Source organism: Manis javanica, chromosome 13 (assembly GCF_040802235.1).
Source record: "Manis javanica isolate MJ-LG chromosome 13, MJ_LKY, whole genome shotgun sequence".
Classification (NCBI taxonomy): Eukaryota; Metazoa; Chordata; class Mammalia; order Pholidota; family Manidae; genus Manis; species Manis javanica.
Window position 1 is genome coordinate 54,431,216 of NC_133168.1, and position 22,151 is coordinate 54,453,366.

Here is a 22,151-nt window from a genome sequence, read left to right on the forward strand (position 1 = left end):
TTGACATAATTAGTTGCATGCTCATTTGTTTCCCCAACCAGACTATAAACTCCTTGAGGACAGACAGCAATAGTTAGTCCATATCCTTATGAGAGAGACTTAAGCAAAGTAGCCATTTAACATTATTTTAGAATGAATAAAAATAGTGTTGCAGAAACTCTGAGGAACACAGACCAAAGAAAATAGAAAGTCCCTAGATTCACTGTCCTCATTTAGCTATAGCGTTGAAAAGACTGAGGCCAGCAAAAATTGCTCAGGATTTGTATCTGTAGTCATTTAGAAATGGAGACACATATGGAAACTTTTTCGCCTGTTTCCTAGTGCACGATTTTTTCCCCCCACAAAGATTGACTTCTTAATGAGTAAAATGAACTAAATTTGGCTCTTCTACACTGGACTACATACTCCACTTTTACAATTTTTCTACAGAGTGATATATCAATAAATTTTATAGAAGGATATGCCTTAAAATGAGGTCAGTTATATTAATAACAAAAATAAAATCAAATGAAGCAGTGTTACCATGTATCATTTAGCTTAATGGTAATGTTTCTGAAGTAGTACACATATGGAGGGACATGTATGACATAAATGCTGTACTCAATGTTTATATGACCAAGAACAACTGAAGGCAAATGGATCAAATCTTGTATATAATGGTGAAGTTTACAAGGCTTGCCTTTATCATATCTGGCTTTTCCTTTATTCTTTATCTGACTCAGTGGTAATCCCTTTACCCATTTCAAAGGACTTCCTATCTATCCTCTCTGATTTTTCCCTTTTTCAGAAGAGGAAAGAATTTTCTATTTATTATTTATACATTGTTGGCTGACAAACTTAAGACAGTATTTGAATGAATTTTAATCAATATATTAATTCAACCAGACATTGAAGTTCTATGTCTTTAATCTTGAAGTATGGAATGACATATTTGTTCCAAGAAGAATTTTAGATCTCAGCAGAAAGATGATAGGGACCAAGTGTTGAAGACAGGTTCCTTCCCTCCTAGTCACTAAAATGACACAGTCTGATGGCAAATCAAGTATCTAGTTAGGGGGCAGAGAATAAGAGTCTAAAGGCACATGGTGTGCCCTCCATCATATGTAAGAATGACTAACATCATCACTCCAACTTCTGGAAGATATGTGGAACACTAGACATTTAAGGTTTAGATAACTGTTAATTATTACAGTGATTGAAAAGTGAAGTCAAAGTATTTTCAAAGCTAGTGTACACACGGTCATGCTATTTATGTTGTAGTTCCTCATGCTTATGCAGTGTTCTCAGATGTGCCATGTGATTTGAACTACAATAATATATAATGTAAATATTATCTCCAATTTTCAAACAGATTCTAAGGTTCCCAGCACTAAGGTTAATAAAAGGCACAGCCAGGACTGAAAATAAGAGCTCTTAATTCAAGTTATTTTCTCACTGTAATATGTGACTTATACAGAAATATTAAGATAACTGTATAAATAAACTTCGAATACTTTCAAAGTAGAAAAGTAATATTATCCCCAAATTTCTAAATAAATTATTTTGATCTTTTCAAGCTAAAGTTTCTTATTATAATCTCCTTGTCAAAGATAATTGTTTTGTTATTTTCAGTGTCTCTTCTAAATGAATCAATAATGGAAAAAAATATGGTAAAAAATGTGTAATGAACAGAAATAACCATATTTCAATAGCCAAAATACACATTTCTCACCTAGATGCTCTTTTCTTTGATGTCCTTTGAAAACTTTATTCAAACTAACTTAAAACATTAGCCTAAAACTTTGCAATTACATAGTGTGCTTCAACTCAGTGAATCATGTATTTTTTAAACTAGCTTCTTTGCATATTTTATTAACTTGCCAACTTTGAAGAAACATAGTATCATTGGCCAGTTGTTATCCTGTTTCTGCTAAAATGCATTTTACCTTGGCTTTCCTTGAAATGAATTATAAAATGGGATTATCCATCATCTATGGTTCCTTTCTCCAAGGGAAACTGAATCAGATTGAAGATTACACATATTTAGAACTCACGTTTGCTACTTTTATTTTCTATTCAGTAGAATATAGGTTGAGGGTATATAATCTTACAGTAGAGTATCTACTCTTAAAATTAGCAAAGTTGAGTTTTTTTTGAAATAACTTTATTTTTTAAGAAAAAAAGATGCTACAATATAATCCAAATGTGAAAACTGATTATTACAATGCTATGAGCTATATTTCTGAAGTGAAATAAATGTCATTCTTTAAAAAATAGCAGCTGAACATTTAAAAGAATAGGTAAAGTAAGAAAGGGGCTCACCGGTCTGAGTGAAACCAAACGGATGTAGAATCTGATGAGCAGCCAGCATGTTTGCCTGTTTTAACTTAGACTGTTGTGAGGAAGCTGATGTTGAAGTAAATGAGAGATTTTTGTTAACCTGTAATAGGAAAAGCAAATCAGAAACCAAAGCGTAATTTCCTGGATTACTGATGCAAAAACTGGATGAGAAGTATTTGCCTAAGTACAAACTAGGACATACAGAAGTTCAAAAGGAATGGTAATGATTTATATGCTTAGTTTTTAAAGTATACAGTATAGAATAGTTTTTAATAAGGAAGGAATACATTGGTAATGAAAGCATAACTCTATGTAACCCTTATTAAAACAAGTTTGCTTATTATCACAGAATTGACATTAGTAATTTAGAATGGTCTTAAAAGTTATGCAAAAAAGTGTAAAAAATAAGTGACTCCTTGACTGCTTTCAATTAAGAAAGAGTTAAAATATTTACACCCATATTTCTTTAGCATTTTGTGAAACAGCAGGTACTTCCTGAACAGAAACACCTGTAATATTCATGTTTATATACATTATGGTAACATAGATAACACAGCTGTAACCTAACTTGCCAAGTGAAATAGTTTGCACTGCATCAAGACTTAATCTTAAGACTGTATAAAAAGAGCATTAAAATAACAGTCAAGAAAAATTTCTATAAGTAAATACAGTGTTCTGTAATGCAAAGAAAACCTACTATGATTGAGTAGAACAGTCTCACAGAAATGAAATGCATAACATATGTTATTTTAGGAAAAAAAACAATTTCCAAAAAGTTTTATATGTTTACTAGTAAATTCATCTTGTAAGAAAGAATTTTGGCAACAAGCTAGTTTCTTGTTATTAATAAATCATTCATTATATCTTTATTATCTTTTGTCACTTTCAAAAAATACCAAGAAAATGTGACCTAATTTTGAAAAATTTGAAACAGTTTGAATCTCTAATTTACTGAAAAATGTTATCTGTGAATTAAAATGTTAAATGATAGTTTATGGTATATAAAAGTATAGGAAAATAGCTTCCCTCATTTTTTTAAACAATAATCTAAACCGCACAGAAGACTTCCACTGTATTAATATTTAAAAATTCCCTTCTGATGTTGAGTATAAGATAGTAGTGGGTTGTGGTTGCATGCTTTTTATCTGACTCATCATCTGCATACTATTTGTATATGCTTCTCTTCTTTCAAACAGTAACAGCAAATTTCTCTTGAAGCAAAGAGCTTTTATATATTTGGTGAAATTCAATTAATTAAGAGCATATGATAATATAGTTTTAAAGTACCTAAATTGTTATGTCATCTTATAAAAAAACAAAAATACTTTTAAAGTAGTTAGATAGGGTCAAATACCACATCAGTGTTAAAAAATTATCCAGCTTTAAAAATTCTCTCATGGGCCATTACTAAACAATGACCAAAATTAATGTTGACTATATTAATAGAATACCTAAAAAGTAACGAAATTATCTAACATCTTTGAGCTTCATTTTTATGTTTAAGTGGAGATAATAAAAACAGTATGTATTCTTCAGTGGGAATATGTTGGGGTAGCAATAAAGATGAAGTGGTATTATAAAGTGCTATTCACATATGCTAACCATAAAGCACTACATAATGTATTGAATAAGAATTAGATTAAATAGAGTATGTTAGCAAAGGGAAACCATAAAGTGTTATGCAAAGAAAATTCTATATAATTACTAGTTACTGTTAGTAATAACTAGTAGTAAGAGTTACTAGAAGAGTGATTAGGAATATATAATACAGCATATGATGCAGTAAATTTTTCAGAGTGCTATGCTTTTAAATGGAAGTATTATATACAAGGGTATATATATCCCTTAACTATTTAATTCACTTCTCTTTTTAGAATCATTTTTCAGTTTTACTTCTGTGTTCTTGAAAATTTTTATCCTACATGTCAAACAATGCATTTTGAAATCTGGTGCAAAGGAACAGGTGTATGCTGGTGACAGACACATGCAGCAAGTGCAAACATACACAGACACACACACACACACACTCTCACAATGTGCTTTTCAGTCTTCCTCTTTAGAAATTCACTTGTGCTTAAAGAGCAACAAAAAAATACCGGAAAAGCTAGAACAGGGTACTTAAATGCCTCTGCTTAAAGAGAACGACTAGTCACTTTTCAAATAAAATGCTGTTAAAAAAGTATAACCTACAATTACATGGTCTTCCTAAGCATTATTCTAAATCTGCTCTTTCTTGACACATTTCTTTAGAGACTATCAAATGTCCATGAAGCGAAGAGCAGCATTACAGGGCAGATAACTCAATTTCTGAGGTTTAGGATAATTGTTAATTATTATAGTGATTTGAAATTAGAATTCAAAGTATTTTCAAAGCTAGCCTACACATAATTCACTACTTCATTTAGAGGAAGAAAAATAATAATAACCATTAAATAGAGTGAAGCAATATCTATTTTTGAAATATATGCTGTGGAAAAGAATTGCTTAATAATTTTACAACAACAGAAAGGTTGGCTAAGATAGTCTGCCCTACACCAATCTACCCTCTTTTCACAACACACTTTTCTGCTTGCTTCATGCAAAAACCACAGTCTGCCAAAGTCAGTTTAATACCTCCATACTGGGGAAAACTAAAAGCATAAAAATTAGTGAAATTTGTATTAGAGAAAAATTAAAAAATCACCTGAACTTCTGCCAAGTTAATCACAAAACTGTTTTGCTTCTTTCAGGCTATAAGCAGCTTTGTGCAAAATATGCAAATAAAATTCTGTAGGAGGGGTTCATTCCCATGTTAAAAAAGTTACTGTACCAACTGAAAACAGAAGGCACAAGACTAAATAAACAAGCTAACAACTAGTTTCTCTTTTGGGGATTAAATTGTAAAACATTTACAAGAGACATAACACTCATTTTCATATATACTAACAAGTCTAATCATTTCAGCTAACTTCATAGTACAGGCTACATTTACCTGAATAAAATTGTTTTTAAAGTTTCAAGCTATGAAGATACTTCAGATTGGTTTTAAATTATAACTGAAAAGATGCTAATACTGTCTATCTACTTATGTTAGCCAATCTGTCCCCCTCCTTCCAGATGGCTATATTTTTTCCACTAAATTGGACAACAATGAAGATAATACTTTAATTTGAAGACAGTTTTGGTGGCAAAAAAGCCCAATACCCAGGAAATGTTTTGTTGCAAATCATGTGTCTATTACAAAAATTAAAATCCCAATGTTTAAGAACAAGTTAAATAGAAACTTTACCCATGGTGAAATTCAAGGCATCTGAATCACGTATCTTAACATTCTCATAAATCTAAAAGCAGCTTACATTCCTGTGGTTTCTAGGCTTGTAAAATCTAAGAAATGAGTAGCCTAGGATGTTATAAAGTGAAATTCAAACAAGATCTCTAGGTTCCCAGATATCTTCCTTATAAGATAGGACAGTGAAGTAAGGGATTAGGGAGAAATACTGTTACTGTTAAAGAAAAGCTTTTTTTTCCCCAGAAAATTTTTAACAGAAAATCTCTTCCCAAATCAGTTTATCACTACTACGTAAACTAAAACCAGAATTCAAATGTCAGTCATAATGAAGTTCTGTTTTGTAATATTTAATCAAGAGATCTTGAGACTTTTATATATACCAAGGACTGGTAGTTCAAAGATTACTGATATGATCCTCCTGTGTCAAAAGTAAGATTCAGTCTTGCTTCAAATCACTTATCCAATAATGTGCCCTCATGAAAGTCAATTTACCTCAGGCATCGTGGTATTCTCCAAGCCTTTATCTACTTTCTCAGTATAATTCCTTACTTCAGAAAGCAAATTCAGTCTTCAGCTCTCTGAAATTGTTGTTTTCAGACCCATGAAAAATACACCCTTTGCATCCTTTCTTCTAGTCAAAGGAAGAGATGCCTTTCTGTTCAAGATTAATCCCTCCATCTGTTTCCATGGGTATATCTTAAAGCTCTTTCAAATTCTATTTTTGAATTGTTTAGTGGATGTTTCCCTACTGGCTATAAGCATAAATCTTTCTACTTTACTACAAAAATAAGTAGTAAACAATAAAAAATTCTCACTGTAAGTCCATAATTTCCTTAAGCTTCACCGAAAGCTAAACTTCTTGAAAAATAGCACGTAACTGCTATTCATATACCTCAACTGCTCATTTTCAGCCAGTTACAACAAAGCTTTTATATCAGAACACTAAATCTAAAGTTAAAGTCATTCTAGAATTAATTTAAATAATCAAATTTAGCAGATTCATGTAGGCATCTGAAATATGTAACACCAGTGATCACTCTCTGTGCTGTTTTTTGGAGAACGATGTTCCATTGGTTACCCTGCCATTGTTATACTGGTGTACTTCGCTAGCCCACTGGGTCCTCTTCCCTCACATCACATAGTTACCCTGGATGAAAAAGTCTGTTACTGCTTCATTTGCCTTCTAATGTTGATGTTTCTTAAATCTGAAACTTTTCTGATCAATTAGTTCAGAGCTAACCTTTCTCACACAACTTATTTCCTTAAGGAAAGTGATCACTAGCTCACTGCCCCAGCCAGAAAGATAGCAATCATCCTAGACTTTCTCCCACTCTGTACAGTCAGTCACTAAGTCACTTAGATGCTTTGACATCTGATTCCATTCTTTCTCCACAATCAGTGCTTTGATTCAGACTTTCCTTACTGCTTACAAACTACCCCAATAGCCTACTGATTTATTTTCCTAAGTAATCTCCTTCTCTAATACTACTACCAGGATGACTTTTCTAATATGCTAATTTCATTGAGTAACACTTCTGCTTGAAGAGTGTTAAAAACCCACTATCAATTGTCCCACTAAATAAAGCCCATATTTTCAGTATTGTATACAAAAGCATCCTATATTCTAGCTCTCCAGCCAGATATCTCATCTAAGTTCCAGCTACAATGAATTGCATGTAGCATCCCAAAAATAGTAGGTTGTTTCATGTCTCTGTGATTTAGCTGATGCTGTTCCCATTTCCTGGAATGATCTAGCCCCACCTTTCTAGTGGATGCCAACTCCTTTCTCAAGCTTTAGCTCAAGTATTGTATCATGTGTGAAAAGCCTTTCACACTCTCCCAATAGGATTCACCTCTCCCTCCTTTTTCTCCTCACACAGTCCCATACCTTTTACTATTACAGCACTGGTTAACACTTTAGTGTGCTTATCTATTTTGTTACTCTCTACCAGACTGTAATCTTGAGGGTAGAGGCTAGGTTTTGTTCATCTTTCTTTTGTAAATGGCTGGTATAGCACTAAGAACTGCACAAAAGTCAAATGAATTAATATACATGCGAAAGCAGTGTGTTTTAAAACCTTAACCAAAGCTAAGTTAGTATTTGTACTCAAGACTTTTCAAAGGTAAGTAACTTTTTTGATAATAACAACTACAGAATAATGGGCTCAGAAGGAAAGAACTCATTAAATTATATGGGTTAATACTCAAATTTAAATATAAAAGGAGTGTGAAAAAAACAGAAAAAAATATATATTTGTTTCTGCCTGGGTTCTTGGCACAGAGCTCCTAAAACTCTTGTAATTTGCTGAGTGGTAAGAGCTCTAAGAGCACCATTTGTTCTAATATTTTGGGCTTCTTACTCTAGTTCTTGAGACTAAGCTCCTAAATCCCTTGGAACTTTCTGGGTGTTAGGAATGTCTTTTGTTCTAATGATTATAGGCCTGTAATTTTCAGCCCCACCCATTTTCCAGAGAGGGGAGAGAGTCCAGAAATGGAGTTATAATGGACCATCCCTACATGTGAATCATGTCATAAAAATCCCAATAGTATGGGGTTCAGAGAGCTTTCAGGCTAGTAAACACATGGAGATGCTAGGAGAGTGGCATATTCAGAGAAGGCATCGAAGGTATGCACACCTTTCCACATACCTTGCCCTACACATGTCTTCCATCTACCTTCTCATCTGTAACCTTTATTCTTTTATAAAACTGGTGAAAACCAAGTGAACTGTTCTCCTGAGTTCTGTAAGCTGTTCTAGCAAATTAATCAAACCCAAGGAGGGGGTTATAGGAACCTTCAATTTATAGCTGATTAGTCAGAAGCAGGTAACAATATGGACCTGCAATTGGTATCTGAAGTGCTGGCAGGGAGGGGACAATGAAGTCTGTGGGATTAAGCCCTTACTCTGTTGGACATGACACTATCTACAGCTAGATGATGTCAGAACTGAATTAAATTTTAAGATACCCAGCTAGTGTCACAGAACTGCTAGGTGTGGGAAAATCTCCACACATCTGGTGTCTCACATCTAGTGTGAGAATAAAGGAGACATAAAAGAGGAAAATTGGTTTTCCTAAAACTAGACATTTTTCCTGTTTTCTAAAATTTCCAGTAATGGAATTCCATAATTTCTATGAGTGGCCTACTGTAGCGTATACTACTAGTACTACAGTTAAACCAGACTGCCAAATAGTATTAAAAATAATAAAACTTAATTTGCTCTTATCCAATTTTGTAGTGACATGAAGAAATAAGTGTAAGCATTAAAAAATTATTTTAAAAAACCTCTCCAAATAACTGAAAACCACAACTCTACTCAAATCTCAACTTAATTTTTGTTTTCTCATGAAAAAAATACCCATAAACTTTTTAAAGTAGATTAAAAAAATTATCTCTCTGGGTTCTTTATATCATTCTGGAAACCTTTTTACTTTTCAGTGAATAATACATTCCAAGATAGATTAGATGATAATTTAGATTATTACTTACCTTTACAACATTATTCTACAAAACATAATTCAATAAACTTCAACCTGACTGCATTTATGTTTGTCTAGGATAGATTAATAATTCAAAAAAACAGTAGTAATAATGTCCTCTGGCTTCATGAAGCTTACAGAATATGGAAATTCAGAAATGTAAAGATTAGAGGTGGAGGCAATACAATGGAGAAATGAAAAAGAAGGAAAAGTAGAAAGGGAGGGAGGAAGGAAGAAAGGATGACAGAAAAACAGGAAGAATGAGAAGAATGAGGAAGGAAGGGAGCGAGGAAGGAAGGAAGGACTGGAGAGTAGTTCCTCCCTGAGGGAAGAATTCATAATTTAATTTTGGATAAGACACGCAAAATGAAAATCAACTATGATTCAAGACAAAGTAGGCCCAATTATAAAGCATGCCAGGTATGAATACACATATGTCTGGCAACATGAGGAAAACAGATTAGTTCCATTTGTGAGGAATCATTCAAAGATTAAAGGAAATAGACTACAGGCAATACCATTGTGATAGGCTTTGATCCAACCTTAAACAAAGGAAAGAGCAAAATATACTTCAAAACAAAGGAAACAAACTATATTTCTAAATTATAAAATTGTATGTAGATATTCTAGGGCTACTGCATTTCAGAGCAATACAAGACTTCTAATACCAATTACTATTTTGGAAGCAATCAGGTGACAATTCTTTCATCCTCCCATCATCAAATCTGTATCTAAACATCTACCCAGTTTCCACTTACTTGTCTATCAGAAAGTATTATAAATCCCTTTTATTATAGCCAGGTTTCCGTTGGTATTCAGGATTATATCCCCTCTTACTTTTTCAAGGACTTGAGTCTGGCAGTCACCACCTCCATGGTACCTTATCACTTCTCCATCACCACTGAATTATTTCCATAAGCAAATAAATATGCTTTAGTAAGGTTCACCTAATACTCCCGTCCAGCTTCTGTTTCTCTGCTCCGAGTCAAAATTTCTTAGGAAAATGTCCTATATAGCCTCAGCTTTATAGGCTCCCATTGTCTTTAACACACTTCAATAGCACTTTTGTCTCCACCACTTACTGAAATAGCATTCATCAGGGTAACCAAAGGACATCATCTTGCCAAATACAATGGTCAATGTTCTATCTTCATTTTACTCATTCTCTCAGTAGCATGTGACAGTTTATCACTTCTCTTTCTTAAACACTCTCCTCTAGGCTTCCCTGACATACCCATCTCCTGAACCACTGTTTCAGGTACTTAGCTATACTCTCTCCCCAGGTGATCTTATTCAGTCTGAAGCTTAAATATGACATTAGCCCTGACTTCTCCCCAGAACTCAAGATTCGTGTATCTAATTGTCTACATCATATCCAAAACTCAACCTCTCAAAACTGCTCCCTTCACTCCAGCATTCCTCATCTCATTAAAAAGCACTACTAGCATCTGTACAATAGCTGAAAGCAACCACAGGGAAGGTATTTCTAATTCCTTTTTCCTTCATTTATACCATATCCATCCATCACCAAGTAATGTTTAATCTCTTTCCAAAACAGATCCTAAATTTGTCCACTGTCTGCATTTTCATTATTACCATAGTTAGATTAATTAAACAAGGAGGCCATTAGTCTGAGGTGGCTCTAATGCCATGGTGGTGAGCCTATACAGCCTGTATAAGCAACCCAAAACCTAAGCCCATAAATATCTCAAGGTTACAAATTGAAACCTAAGGACCACCAATCACAGCCACTGAGGCTTTAAATTACAGCCCATCTCTAATTTCCTTGCTTTGCTTTTGCCTTTTTTCTATAAAAGTCTTTCCTCAGCATCTGTTGGTGGAGTGCTTCTAGCCCCTTTCAGTGTGGCACAGTCCGATTCCAATCAGTGTTTGCTCAAATAAACTCTGAAAATTTGTAGTATACTTCAGTACATTTTTAACACCATCTTAGTCTAGGAAACCATCTCCTCTTGGACTGCTATGCAAGTTTGTTACTTGGTTGCTATTCTTGGAAGACTCTTCCTCCCCTTTTAAAATCCATTCCTACATTCTCCCCAGTTTAACACCTCAATCGCTTGTTTCTCTTCCTAACTCCTTTCTGAAGGGTAGCAAAATACTTCACCTCAAAACTATACCTCTTTGGCATAAGGATAATTTTTAAGAAACTGCAGACACTGGAGAAGCTCTGAAAACAGGTGAAGAAGTTACTTTTTTATAAGGAAAATTTACATTACATAGGGGGCCTGGACGAGGGAGAGCACTATTACCAGAGAGAACTTTTTCAACCCATGGACTTACCTGCATGGCAGGGCAATCTTGTTTACCAAATAGCTCCACCTTTAACCTTGCTTTGAATTGCCTTCCCCCCTTAGAAGCCCCAGGTTCCTATCCCTTTTCTTTGGGCTCAGCATGGTACATGAGCCTTAACTACCTGGCAGCCTTTGAAATCTCATATATTTGTGGGGCCCCCATATGTATGTAATCAAAATTATTTTTTTCTCTTGCATTAATCAGTCTTATGTCAATTTAATTCTTAGACCAGTCACAGAACCTAGAAGGGTAGAAGGGAAAAAATTCTTCCTCCCCTCCATTACCATGCTTACAGGGCCCTTTAAAAGGCATGCCATCTCTTGATCATTGTTTCACCTTGCTTGTCTACCATATTACTTAAACACAGTGGTCTTCTTTCTGCTCCTTGAGCGCACCAGTTTTATTTCTAGATGAGGACATTTGCAGGAGGGGACTAGTTCTCTGCCAAGTGTTTCTGAGAGGCCTTCCATGATCATCCTTTGAGCACGGTCTCCCATCCCAGTCATTCTTTGTCCCAAGAACCTACTTTATTTTCTTCACATCACTTATTGTCTGAAATTATTTTATTTCCTTTTTGATTATTTGTCTCCCTACAATAAAATGTTCTTATTCACTGTTATATCCCAAACATCAAACCAATCCAAACAAAAACTCCAACTTCATAGGCATTCAATAAATATTTTCTTAAAAGAATGTTAATGAAAAAAGGGGATAATTTCAATAATATAAAAATATGCCTGTAATTTAGGGAAGAAAAAACTTAGACATCTGGTGAAAATTTGTTATCCTGGGTGTAAGAGATGAGAAACCACAGAAATATACTGTTTTTAAGATTAAAAACATTTGAGGATGGTGCCACGACCACTCAATGGGGAAAGAATAGTTTTTTCAACAATGGTGCTTAGACAACTAGATAGCCATACACAATGGAATGAAATTAGACCTCTACCTCACATTATATAAAAAAAAATTAACTCGAAATAATCACAGACTTAAATGTGAGTGTTAAAAATGTAAAACTCTCAGACAATAGAGAGGTAAATCTTTGGGACCTAGGATGAGGCAGTGGTTTTTTACCTATGACAGTAAAAGCACAAGTGACAAAAGAAAAACTAGGTAAACTGAACTTGACAAAAATTAAAAACTTCTTGTTTTAAAGGACACCATCAAAAAGGAATAAGACAACCTATAAAATGAGATAAGGTATTTGTAAATCACCTATCTGATGAGACTTATATCCAGAATATATAAAGAACTCTAAAAACTTAATAGTAAAAGGACATTTTTAAAAACTTAAAAATTGTATTTAGAATAATACAAATAAAGATACAAAAAGTAAATATAAAATTTTAATTTTAATGAAAAATATACAATGGAATTTTATTTGGCAATAAAAAGTAGCACTGACATATGATACAAATGTAGGAACTGTGAAAACATTATTCTAAGTGAAAGCCAGATACAAATGACCATGTGTTAATATGATTCCATTTATATAAAATATCCAGAATAGACAAATCTATAGAGACAGAAAGTATATCATTAGTTGCCAGGAGTTTGGGGATTTGTGGGTGTATGTGTGTGCAATGCATGGGAAGGAGAATGATTGCTATGAGACACGGAGCTTCTTTTCGGAGGGAAGGAAAACGTTCTAAAATCAGAAAGTAGTGATGATTGCACAACTGTGACTATAGAAAAAAACCGTGAGTTGTAAACTTTAAGTGCGAATACTATGCATTGCGGATTATATTCCAATAAAACTGTTAATACCTACCTAAACTGAAAATAAAATAGGTTCCCGGGACAAAGGATGACTGTGATAGGAGACCACTCTAAAAAAGAATAACTAAAGACATTAGTAAGGTCAATTTTTTCAAATCTTGGTTAATTTCCAAATATGTTATATTTTCAATGAGCATTTATTCTACTTTTGTTAAGTACTATGGTACAAAGATGAATAATATGATCTTCTACCCTCTGGGAGTTTCCAGATTAGTAGAGGCCATCCTCCATAAAGCTTGCCAAGTATGTGCAGAACAATTTACTTTCCAGACATTCAGACAGCATTACAAGAGTATACAGTATATTTATTAAAGAGAAACAGCTCTGAATTGCTAGCCAGAAAAAGCTATTTTCTTGACTCATTTTATATACTGTGTCTACTTTAGAAGAGTTAGCAATCTTGGAACTAGAATCATTACACTAGTCATTGCTATCAGGAACAAATTTCCTGAACATCTATAGTCCAAATCAGAACATAGCTCGTTCTCTTTATTTTTTACCTCATCTTCCTTATCCTTGTCTTTTTTCCATATCTGGTTGATTTGTGAAATTTAGGTACAGAAGTGATGGGTCCTGACTGATAATGGACAGGCTCAGTGATGGGGTAAGTCCAGTGTTTTCTGACATGTTTCCTCCGTAAGATGCTCCAAGCAGAAAGACACAACAATCTACTTACTTCTGTATTCAAGTACCTGCCACATGGTAGTAGGTGTCTACTGAATAAAAAAAGTATTTCCACTGCAATGACATTACAGAAAGCGGTCTTTGAACATATTAACACCATTATAATTCTTTCCCTTCTGGATGTCTCACCCTTTTACTTTGTGACATATATAATTATATTTGATAAATGAATGGATGTCTAATTATTCAGACGAATTTCAGGAGTAGACAGAAGAAGAGGGAAGAACAAACACATGGTGCCATTCCAACTCTTAAATTTTATTTTCTTGATAACTGAGTTAAAGGTACATAAAATAACCTTGCTTATACAAGGAATAAAGCTTTGTTGAAAGGATTTGTTATAATTTATCTGAAAATGTTTAATAATCAAGAGCCTTTTTGTATAGTACTATTTTCAGACTAATTTTGGAGTCTTTGGCAAAACACTTAACCTCAATAAGCCTCAGCTTCCTCCTTTCTAAAACTGGCATGACAATATCTAATTTGTCTATGTATATGATTGTATATGGCTAAATGGGAAAAGAAGTTTGAAACACCAGTATATATGATCAGGGAGCATTATCAGCATAGTATCATTGCTATTTATGTGCAGCTTAACATGTATTGCAAAGCTTATACAATTTACCATACACCCACTGGAACTATACTGGTGTTTCTTAATTATTAAGTATCATATAATATTTTTCTCAGAGAATGAAATGACCTTGCTGGTCCTTTACTGAAAATTATCTTAATCATTTAATTTTCTTAAGTTCTGAAAATTATGAAGCTACTTACTAAATTCTCAGGTTACAGTATACAATTCTGTAATTAATTCAAGCTCAAATAAGGAAAATATATATGAGAATAACTTTAGTGAAAATTCTATTAAAAATCATGAATGGTACATTCCAATTTTTTGGTATATCACAATGAAAACTATAGTTTTAAAGTTGTATTTCTGGGAATAAAACTACTTACCTTTGCAGCACAGGCTCGTATCACCTCCTAAAAAAAATAAAATACAGTTAAGTAAAAAAAATTCCTAACTTCATTTTAACAAAACATCAACTTTCTTAACACATTCAGATGTTAATCTTTTAATAACTAGAACCAACATTTGAGAGAGTTTCTTTATCTACCACCCTGCAGCTGTCACTCTGCATTGTTTCCAAAGAGCTAGAAAGAGGGTAAATTATAAAAAGAGACTCAATGACATGTTCTTGGTAAATCTAACACCAAAACAAAGGAACTGACAAACATGTCTCTGGAGGGCCCACATGTATCTGCAGTCTCCCCATAAACCTAGCATAAATAGTAAATTTCTCAGTACTAAAGCATTAACATGTCTAAAAGATATATCTTGAATTAAGTGCAGTATATAATTATCCCTATTAAGTAGCAAGACCCAAAAGTATAATTTTCACATTAATAATTTATTTCAGACAAGACTCTAATAATAAACACTACTAAATGGTAAAGTATATGGCCAGTATTAAAAGAGGTACACAAAGGAACTGCTTACAACTCACAGGACAAGGCCAAGAAAAGATCACTTTCGAGAAAGAAACTAGTGCAAGTCAACATATAATGGATGATTTGAAAATTTGCTGCTAAGGAGGCACAAAAAAACTCAAGTCTACTTAAGGTTAACCAGCACGTATTATCAGCCTAGTATAGAACTACAGAAAAATGGGAACAACTAATGTGGAGTTTAAAGAAAAAGAGTGCTGAAAAAGAGGACTGTCAATTTTTTTCCCAGAAATTTCTAAGGGACAGACATTATACCTATAGGATATTAGTACTTCAGTCACTAAAAGGAGACTGTAAAGTTAACTGTGTGAATGGGATTCTGATGGTCTGGACTGAATTTCAGCTCCAAAGCTTACCATCTGTGTGACAATGGCAATATTACTTTATTCCTGTAAGCTTCAACTTCATCTTCTGTAAAATGGGGATAATACTAGCACCCACACTATTGAATACAATGAATATACAAAGCACTTAGCACAGTACCAGGAATTCATTATGTTAGTTATTACTCATAATTAAATAGGAGCTGGTTACAACCAATCATTATAAGGTAGAATCTCCTATGGGGTAGAGAAAATTCATCAACCTTCTTAAAAAACTGGCATAAGACATTTTAAATCCTCCCAATCTCTATTCCTATGACTTTGCCTTACATTCAACAGTGTGTCATTAACCTTGGTTTTAGGTTAATTTTAGGAAGGGTGAGTGGTCTTGGTGTTTAGACAGCTTGAAAGGTATACCTTTCATTATGTTTTGTAAGGTTATATATCAACTTTTTGTAAGACTGATTACTCTTAGCAGGTACCCCAGATTCTAAGTAACTATGGATGCACTGATATTATCAAATTTCTGGATCTGAAAACCCAGAATGAGTTTTGTGAATGCTTTCAAGATACTGTCTACCTGTAACGTCTCATCTCGGTTGCAGTATGACTTTTAGGCATTGCTATGGCAGCAAAATATAGCCAAATCTCTTAACTATGAAATAGTTAAGTGATTTATTTTGTGACTAAATAATAAAGCTGCTAAGAACGGAAAATTATCTTTCTTTTCATATTCTTTGCGCATTAATGAGTAAACATCTATTAAATACCCGTTTAACTGAATTTATTATGTAATGCTCATACACACACACACAGAAATCACACCCTAAACTTGAACTATATTAGAAAAACATTCCTACTGTGGTTTCAAGGAAAGACGTATCTCCAATAATACAGTCTTCCATAATGTAGTCCTCTCTATTAGACTTCTATATAGAAGAACTTTTAAATACACTAAGTAGCCATTTAACAAAAAAGGAAATTTAAGGTCTACCAAAATACAATTACAGGAAACAACAGAAAGGCATTGTGACAGAAGATGGGATTCCAGTCAACCTAAATGCTCACAAAATACAAAACGAATAGACTGCCATGGGAATAAAGATGGTATTTTGTTTTTACTTCCACACAGACGTTATACATTCTGAAACAAAACTCACTGCAGGTGACAGTTGAAAAAAAAGTTCAGTGAATTCTCGCAATATGGGAAAAATATGGTTTTTTAAAAACCACAGCAAACAAAGCTTTCATTTCCAAAGGCAGTCTTGATCTACTTCAATCCCAAAGCAAACAAATTCTCCATATAATTTTAGAAAGGAAAGATTTGGTGAAAGCTAAATAAATTAATGAGTCTAAGGGAAACAAGTTTTTCTCTTATAATGAATTATCAGTTTACTTTTCCCTTGTCTTTGAGATTTCCTATCTTTAAAAATATTTTTCTGCTTTTATTTTTCCTTTACATATACTTTTGTTCTTACATTCTTTCATTTACCTGAAGATGACAGCTATATGAGAAAAGCTACAAGACTAAGGTGACTCTAGGATGTTAAGTTGTAAAGACCAAGATATTGTAGGAAACTTGTTTTTTATGTATTTATGAGTTGCTCTTAAGTCTGCATATGAAGTTATTTTGCCATGCATGATTTCAGACAAAGGAGACAGTTCTTTATTTTTCCTAGTGAAGAAAACATTTTTTTCTAATTTTTAAAACTCAGTTTATCTACTGATGCTTTGTTTTAAAATTGGAACACAATGAATTGCTTATTTTAAAATGTTAAAATATAAAGAATTATAACATTAAAATAAATTTACTAGTTTATAGTCATATTCTAAAATTTATACTAAAACATATATAAAAATTTCCCCTCTATTCCATATGAACCTAAACACAGAGCCTGAGTGTGATCTGCACTTAGGAATACCTTAAACTCTGTAACTTTCTAAGCAAAGAAAAAGAGAGAGAAAGAAAGTATAGTCAGAATTAAGGTATCTCAGTGTAGCTCCTGGTATGTTTGGTTTAAAGGAGGAGGGAAAGGGATAATATTTATTAAGGGCCAGGCACCGTGTCAAAAGGGGAACACAACAAGGAACAAGTCGGCACAGTCCCTTTCCTCAACGAGCTCAAGGCTAATTCTACCTAGAAGAATGATTATGGTCAAAGAACACAAATATTTTTAAGGATGTTTAAGCTTCTCAATATATTTTACTACTTATCTTTGAGAAAGATTTTATAGTAATTTATCACTAACAGAAGAGTACACAACTTTTAACCAACCATCCTCCTCCTCATTTTCATTAACTAGTTTTACAGGTAGGTTTCTAAGGCACTTCTTTCCTTCATAGTGAGAGAGAACTTGTAAATATGCTTATGAAAAATTTGTATCTACTGTTTGGGGAAGTACATGCGTATTTCTTCTATCTTTTTCTTTGTTGAAGTCTATTCTTTATTATTTAGCTTTTGTGTGTATTATACGTAAATATTTTCCTACATTGGTGTTTGTTGCATGTGTATATTATATATGAGCATACACACACACGCACGCACACACATGTGTACACACATGCATACACACACATATTTTTAAACAGAGAAACAGGTCTTGGGCTGATCTTTATAGAGATACTAAGTCAAGAAAGCATGATAGATTACTCTAAATTCAGTTTGTTTATTGTAGTTAGTGATTTTTTTTATAAATAACGTTTATTGAAATAGCCAGACCCATTTATTCTATGTTGTGTATGGCTCTTTCACACTCTCAGATTTGAGCAACTGCTTCTGAGACAAAAGGGCCCTTAAACCCTAAAACATCTACTATCTTGGCCCTTTACAGGAAGTTTGCTTGCCTCTGCTTTAGACTAATGCCTTGCATGTAATAGACACAAATATTTGTTGAAAAAACATTTTATCCTCTTCAAGACAAAAGTTGGCTAGATTCCAAATTAAGTTAGATCTCTCAGAAGGAAGTGATTCAAACTTCAAAGCAATTGACCCTTTTCTAAGCGACCTGAGGTTTTCTTTTAATAGTAGAGTTGAGATTTAAGAAAACTTCTTGCAGGAAAAAAAAAGGGACCTGGTGAGATTAAAAAGTATTTATTCTTGATTCAGTCCTTCACTGGTCTGCTTTTGTGCCAGGCACTGCGTTAAGGCTTAATTCTAGTTCCACTGCTCTCTCTGGGTAGCTCTGAGACCTAGTAAGTAATACAGAATCCTACACTGCTTCTGACTCTGGAAAGAGTCAAAGTTATCACCTGTTGTGATTATCTCTTTTTTTTTCTTTTTTTTTTTTTTTGAGAGGACATCTCTCATATTCATTGATCAGATAGTTGTTAACAACAATAAAATTCTGTATAGGGGACTCAATGCACAATCATTAATCAACCCCAAGCCTAATTTTCAACAGTCTCCAATCTTCTAAAGCATAACAAACAAGCTCTTACATGGTGAACAAGTTCTTACATAGTGAATAAGTTCTTACATGGTGAACAGTGCAAGGGCAGTCATATCACAGAAACTTCCGGTTTTGATCTCGCATCATGAAATATAAACAATTAGGTCAAATATGATTATTCGTTTGATTTTTATACTTGATTTATATGTGAATCCCACATTTCTCCCTTATTATTATTATTATTATTATTATTTTATTTTATTTTTTTAATAAAATGCTGAAGTGGTAGGTAGATGCAAGATAAAGGTAGAAAACATAATTTAGTGCTGTAAGACAGCAAATGTAGATGATCAGGTTTGTGCCTATAGACTAAGTATTAATCCAAGCTAGACAAGGGCAACAAAACATCCACGGATGCAGAAGACTTCTCTCAAAACAGGGGGGGTGAGGTTCTAAGCCTCCCCTCTGTTGGTCCCCAATTTCTCTCCTGATGGCCCCCCTGCAACTGTGCCTGTCTTAGGTTGTTCCTCCCTTGAGGAATCTTACCGTCTCTGGCTAACCAGTCATCTTCCGGGGCCATACAGGGAAATGTAAAGTTGGTAAGTGAGAGAGAAGCAATATTGTTTGAAAAGGTTAGCTTTTTACTTCTTTGCAGATTTATGTCCTGTGGCTTCTATGCCCAGCATTTGTCTTGAGGTATCTTTACCGCTTGGAAGAATTATGACACTTCGTAATTTCAATCTGAGGCATGAATTCTACTTAAGGGTTGTAATTAGGAAGGAAGAAGAAAAGCTATAGAAGTAGCAGACGGAAGAAAACACGGGAAGATTGATTATTTCTTTGACATATCTTCTTGTAGAGTAAGATAAGCATGTATAGGTTTTAAACTACTAATTAAATTGCGTGCACACATTAACATAATAGGAATACAGCTACATAACCAAAGCAGACCTACAATTACCAGCCATCTCCAGTGAAACCAAGAGAACCAGTTAGGTACCCTAGGCATTTGTGAAAACTTATCAATGATATGATGGATATTGTCTAACTGAATTTGAATAGTTTGAGAAAAATCAGACAAATTAAAACAACACATTCCTGGGAACTGTTCACATCCCATGTGTTCTCCCAAAAGTAGATAGTCTATAGTCACACAATTTTGGAGCACTGTGACTTGCACTTCTCCTAATTTTTGGTTGAGTTCCAACAGTATAGATCCAGTCAAATTTGTTGTTTTACTGTATGCACAGGCCAGCTTAGATATCTCCTTCTTCATTCCAAAGGCAAGTCCAGGAACCGGTGGGATGAATGCAGCTACAACTGCAACAGCGCCAGGATCTTCGTTGAAGTTTTTTGATGATCATCTTCTGGAATGACTCTTTCAGAGAATGTCCATGTTGGAAGTTCTTCTTCATATCGTATCTTAATTCGTTTTCTGGGTAGTCAAATTAGGCTTTGATCTTCTGTATAAACACAAACAAACCCTTTGCCCACACTTTGATATGCCTTTTATACCACTGTGAAGTACTTATTGGAGATCACCACACAGGAACTGCATTTTTTGTTTAAGAGAAAGGAATATTATCAGAAAAATGTACTTCCATAGCTGATCATCTGACACCCTTTAAATGATCAAAATTAAGGATATTTAAAGCATGCATTAATCGCTGATTTGCAGTTAGTTTTATCCTATCAGGGAGTAATCCCCCTTTTCTTTCTTTCTTTTTTTTTGTTATCATTAATCTACAATTACATGAAGAATATTATGTTTACCAGGCTCTCCCCTATATCAGGTCCCCCCCACAAATCCTTTTACAGTCACTGTCCATCAGCATAGCAAAATCTTGTAGAGTCACTACTTGTCTTCTCTGTGTTGTACAGCCCTCCCTTTTCTCTCACCTTCCCATTACACATGCTAATCATATACCCCCTTTCTTCTTTACCCCCCTTATCCCTCCCTACCCACCCATCACCCCCAGTCCCTTTCCCTTTGGTACCTGTTAGTCCATTCTTGGGTTCTGTGATTCTGCTGCTGTTTTGTTCCTTCAGTTTTTCCTTTGTTCTTATACTCCACAGATGAGTGAAATCATTTGGTATTTCTCTTTTTCCACTTAGCTTATTTCACTGAGCATAATACCCTCTAGCTCACATCCATGTTGTTGCAAATGGTAGGATTTGTTTTCTTCTTATGGCTGAATAATGTTCCATTGTGTATATGTACCACATCTTCTTTATCCATTCATCTACTGATGGACACTTAGATTGCTTCCAATTCTTGGCTATTGTAAATAGTGCTGCGATAAACATAGGGGTGCATCTATCTTTTTTAAACTGGAGTGCTGCATTCTTAGGGTAAATTCCTAGGAGTAGAATTCCTGGATCAAATGGTAAGTATATTTTGAGCATTTTGAGGAACCTCCATACTGCTTTCCACAATGGTTGAACTAATTTACATTCCCACCAGCAGTGTAGAAGGGTTCCCCTTTCTCCACAACCTTGCCAACATTTGCTGTTGTTTGTCTTTTGGATGGTAGCCATCTTTACTGGTGTGAGGTGATACCTCATTGTGGTTTTAATTTGCATTTCTCTGAGAATTAGCGATGTGGAGCATCTTTTCCTGTGTCTGTTGGCCATCTGTATTTCTTTTTTGGAGAACTGTCTGTTCAGTTCCTCTGCCCATTTTTTAATTGGATTATTTGTTTTTTGTTTGTTGAGGTAGGTGAGCTCTTTATATATTTTGGACGTCAAGCCTTTATCGGATCTGTCATTTACAAATATATTCTCCCATACTGAAGGGTACCTTTTTGTTCTATTGATGGTATCTTTTGCTGTATAGCAGCTTTTCAGCTTAATATAGTCCCACTTGTTCATTTTTGCTATTGTTTTATTCTTCTCAATTTTGTTTATTTCTTCTCTGATCTTTATTATGTCCCTCCTTCTGCTGACTTCAGGCCTCATTTGTTCTTCTTTTCCAGTTTCGATAATTGTGATGTTAGACTATTCATTTGGGATTGTTCTTCCTTCTTTAAGTTTGCCTGCATCGTTATATACTTTCCTCTTAAGACTGCTTTCGCTGCGTCCCACA

The 22,151-nt window shown here is 34.1% G+C and overlaps 1 protein-coding gene across 31 annotated transcripts in view; it reads right to left on the bottom strand.

The window, feature by feature from the left end:
• The window catches only part of AHI1 (Abelson helper integration site 1), a 218,430-nt gene that overhangs the window by 117,673 nt on the left and 78,606 nt on the right, over window positions 1-22,151 (bottom strand). For all 31 annotated transcript variants that reach the window (XR_005054854.2, XR_012124248.1, XR_005054856.2 and 28 more), the window contains 2 exons: window positions 14,803-14,829; window positions 2,302-2,419 (listed from right to left, as the gene is read on the bottom strand). Coding sequence is in view for 6 of the 31 variants with exons in the window: in XM_073219641.1 (XP_073075742.1) it covers window positions 2,302-2,419; window positions 14,803-14,829 (145 nt within the window). In the remaining 25 variants the exon portion in view is untranslated. The remainder of the gene's footprint in view (window positions 1-2,301; window positions 2,420-14,802; window positions 14,830-22,151) is intronic.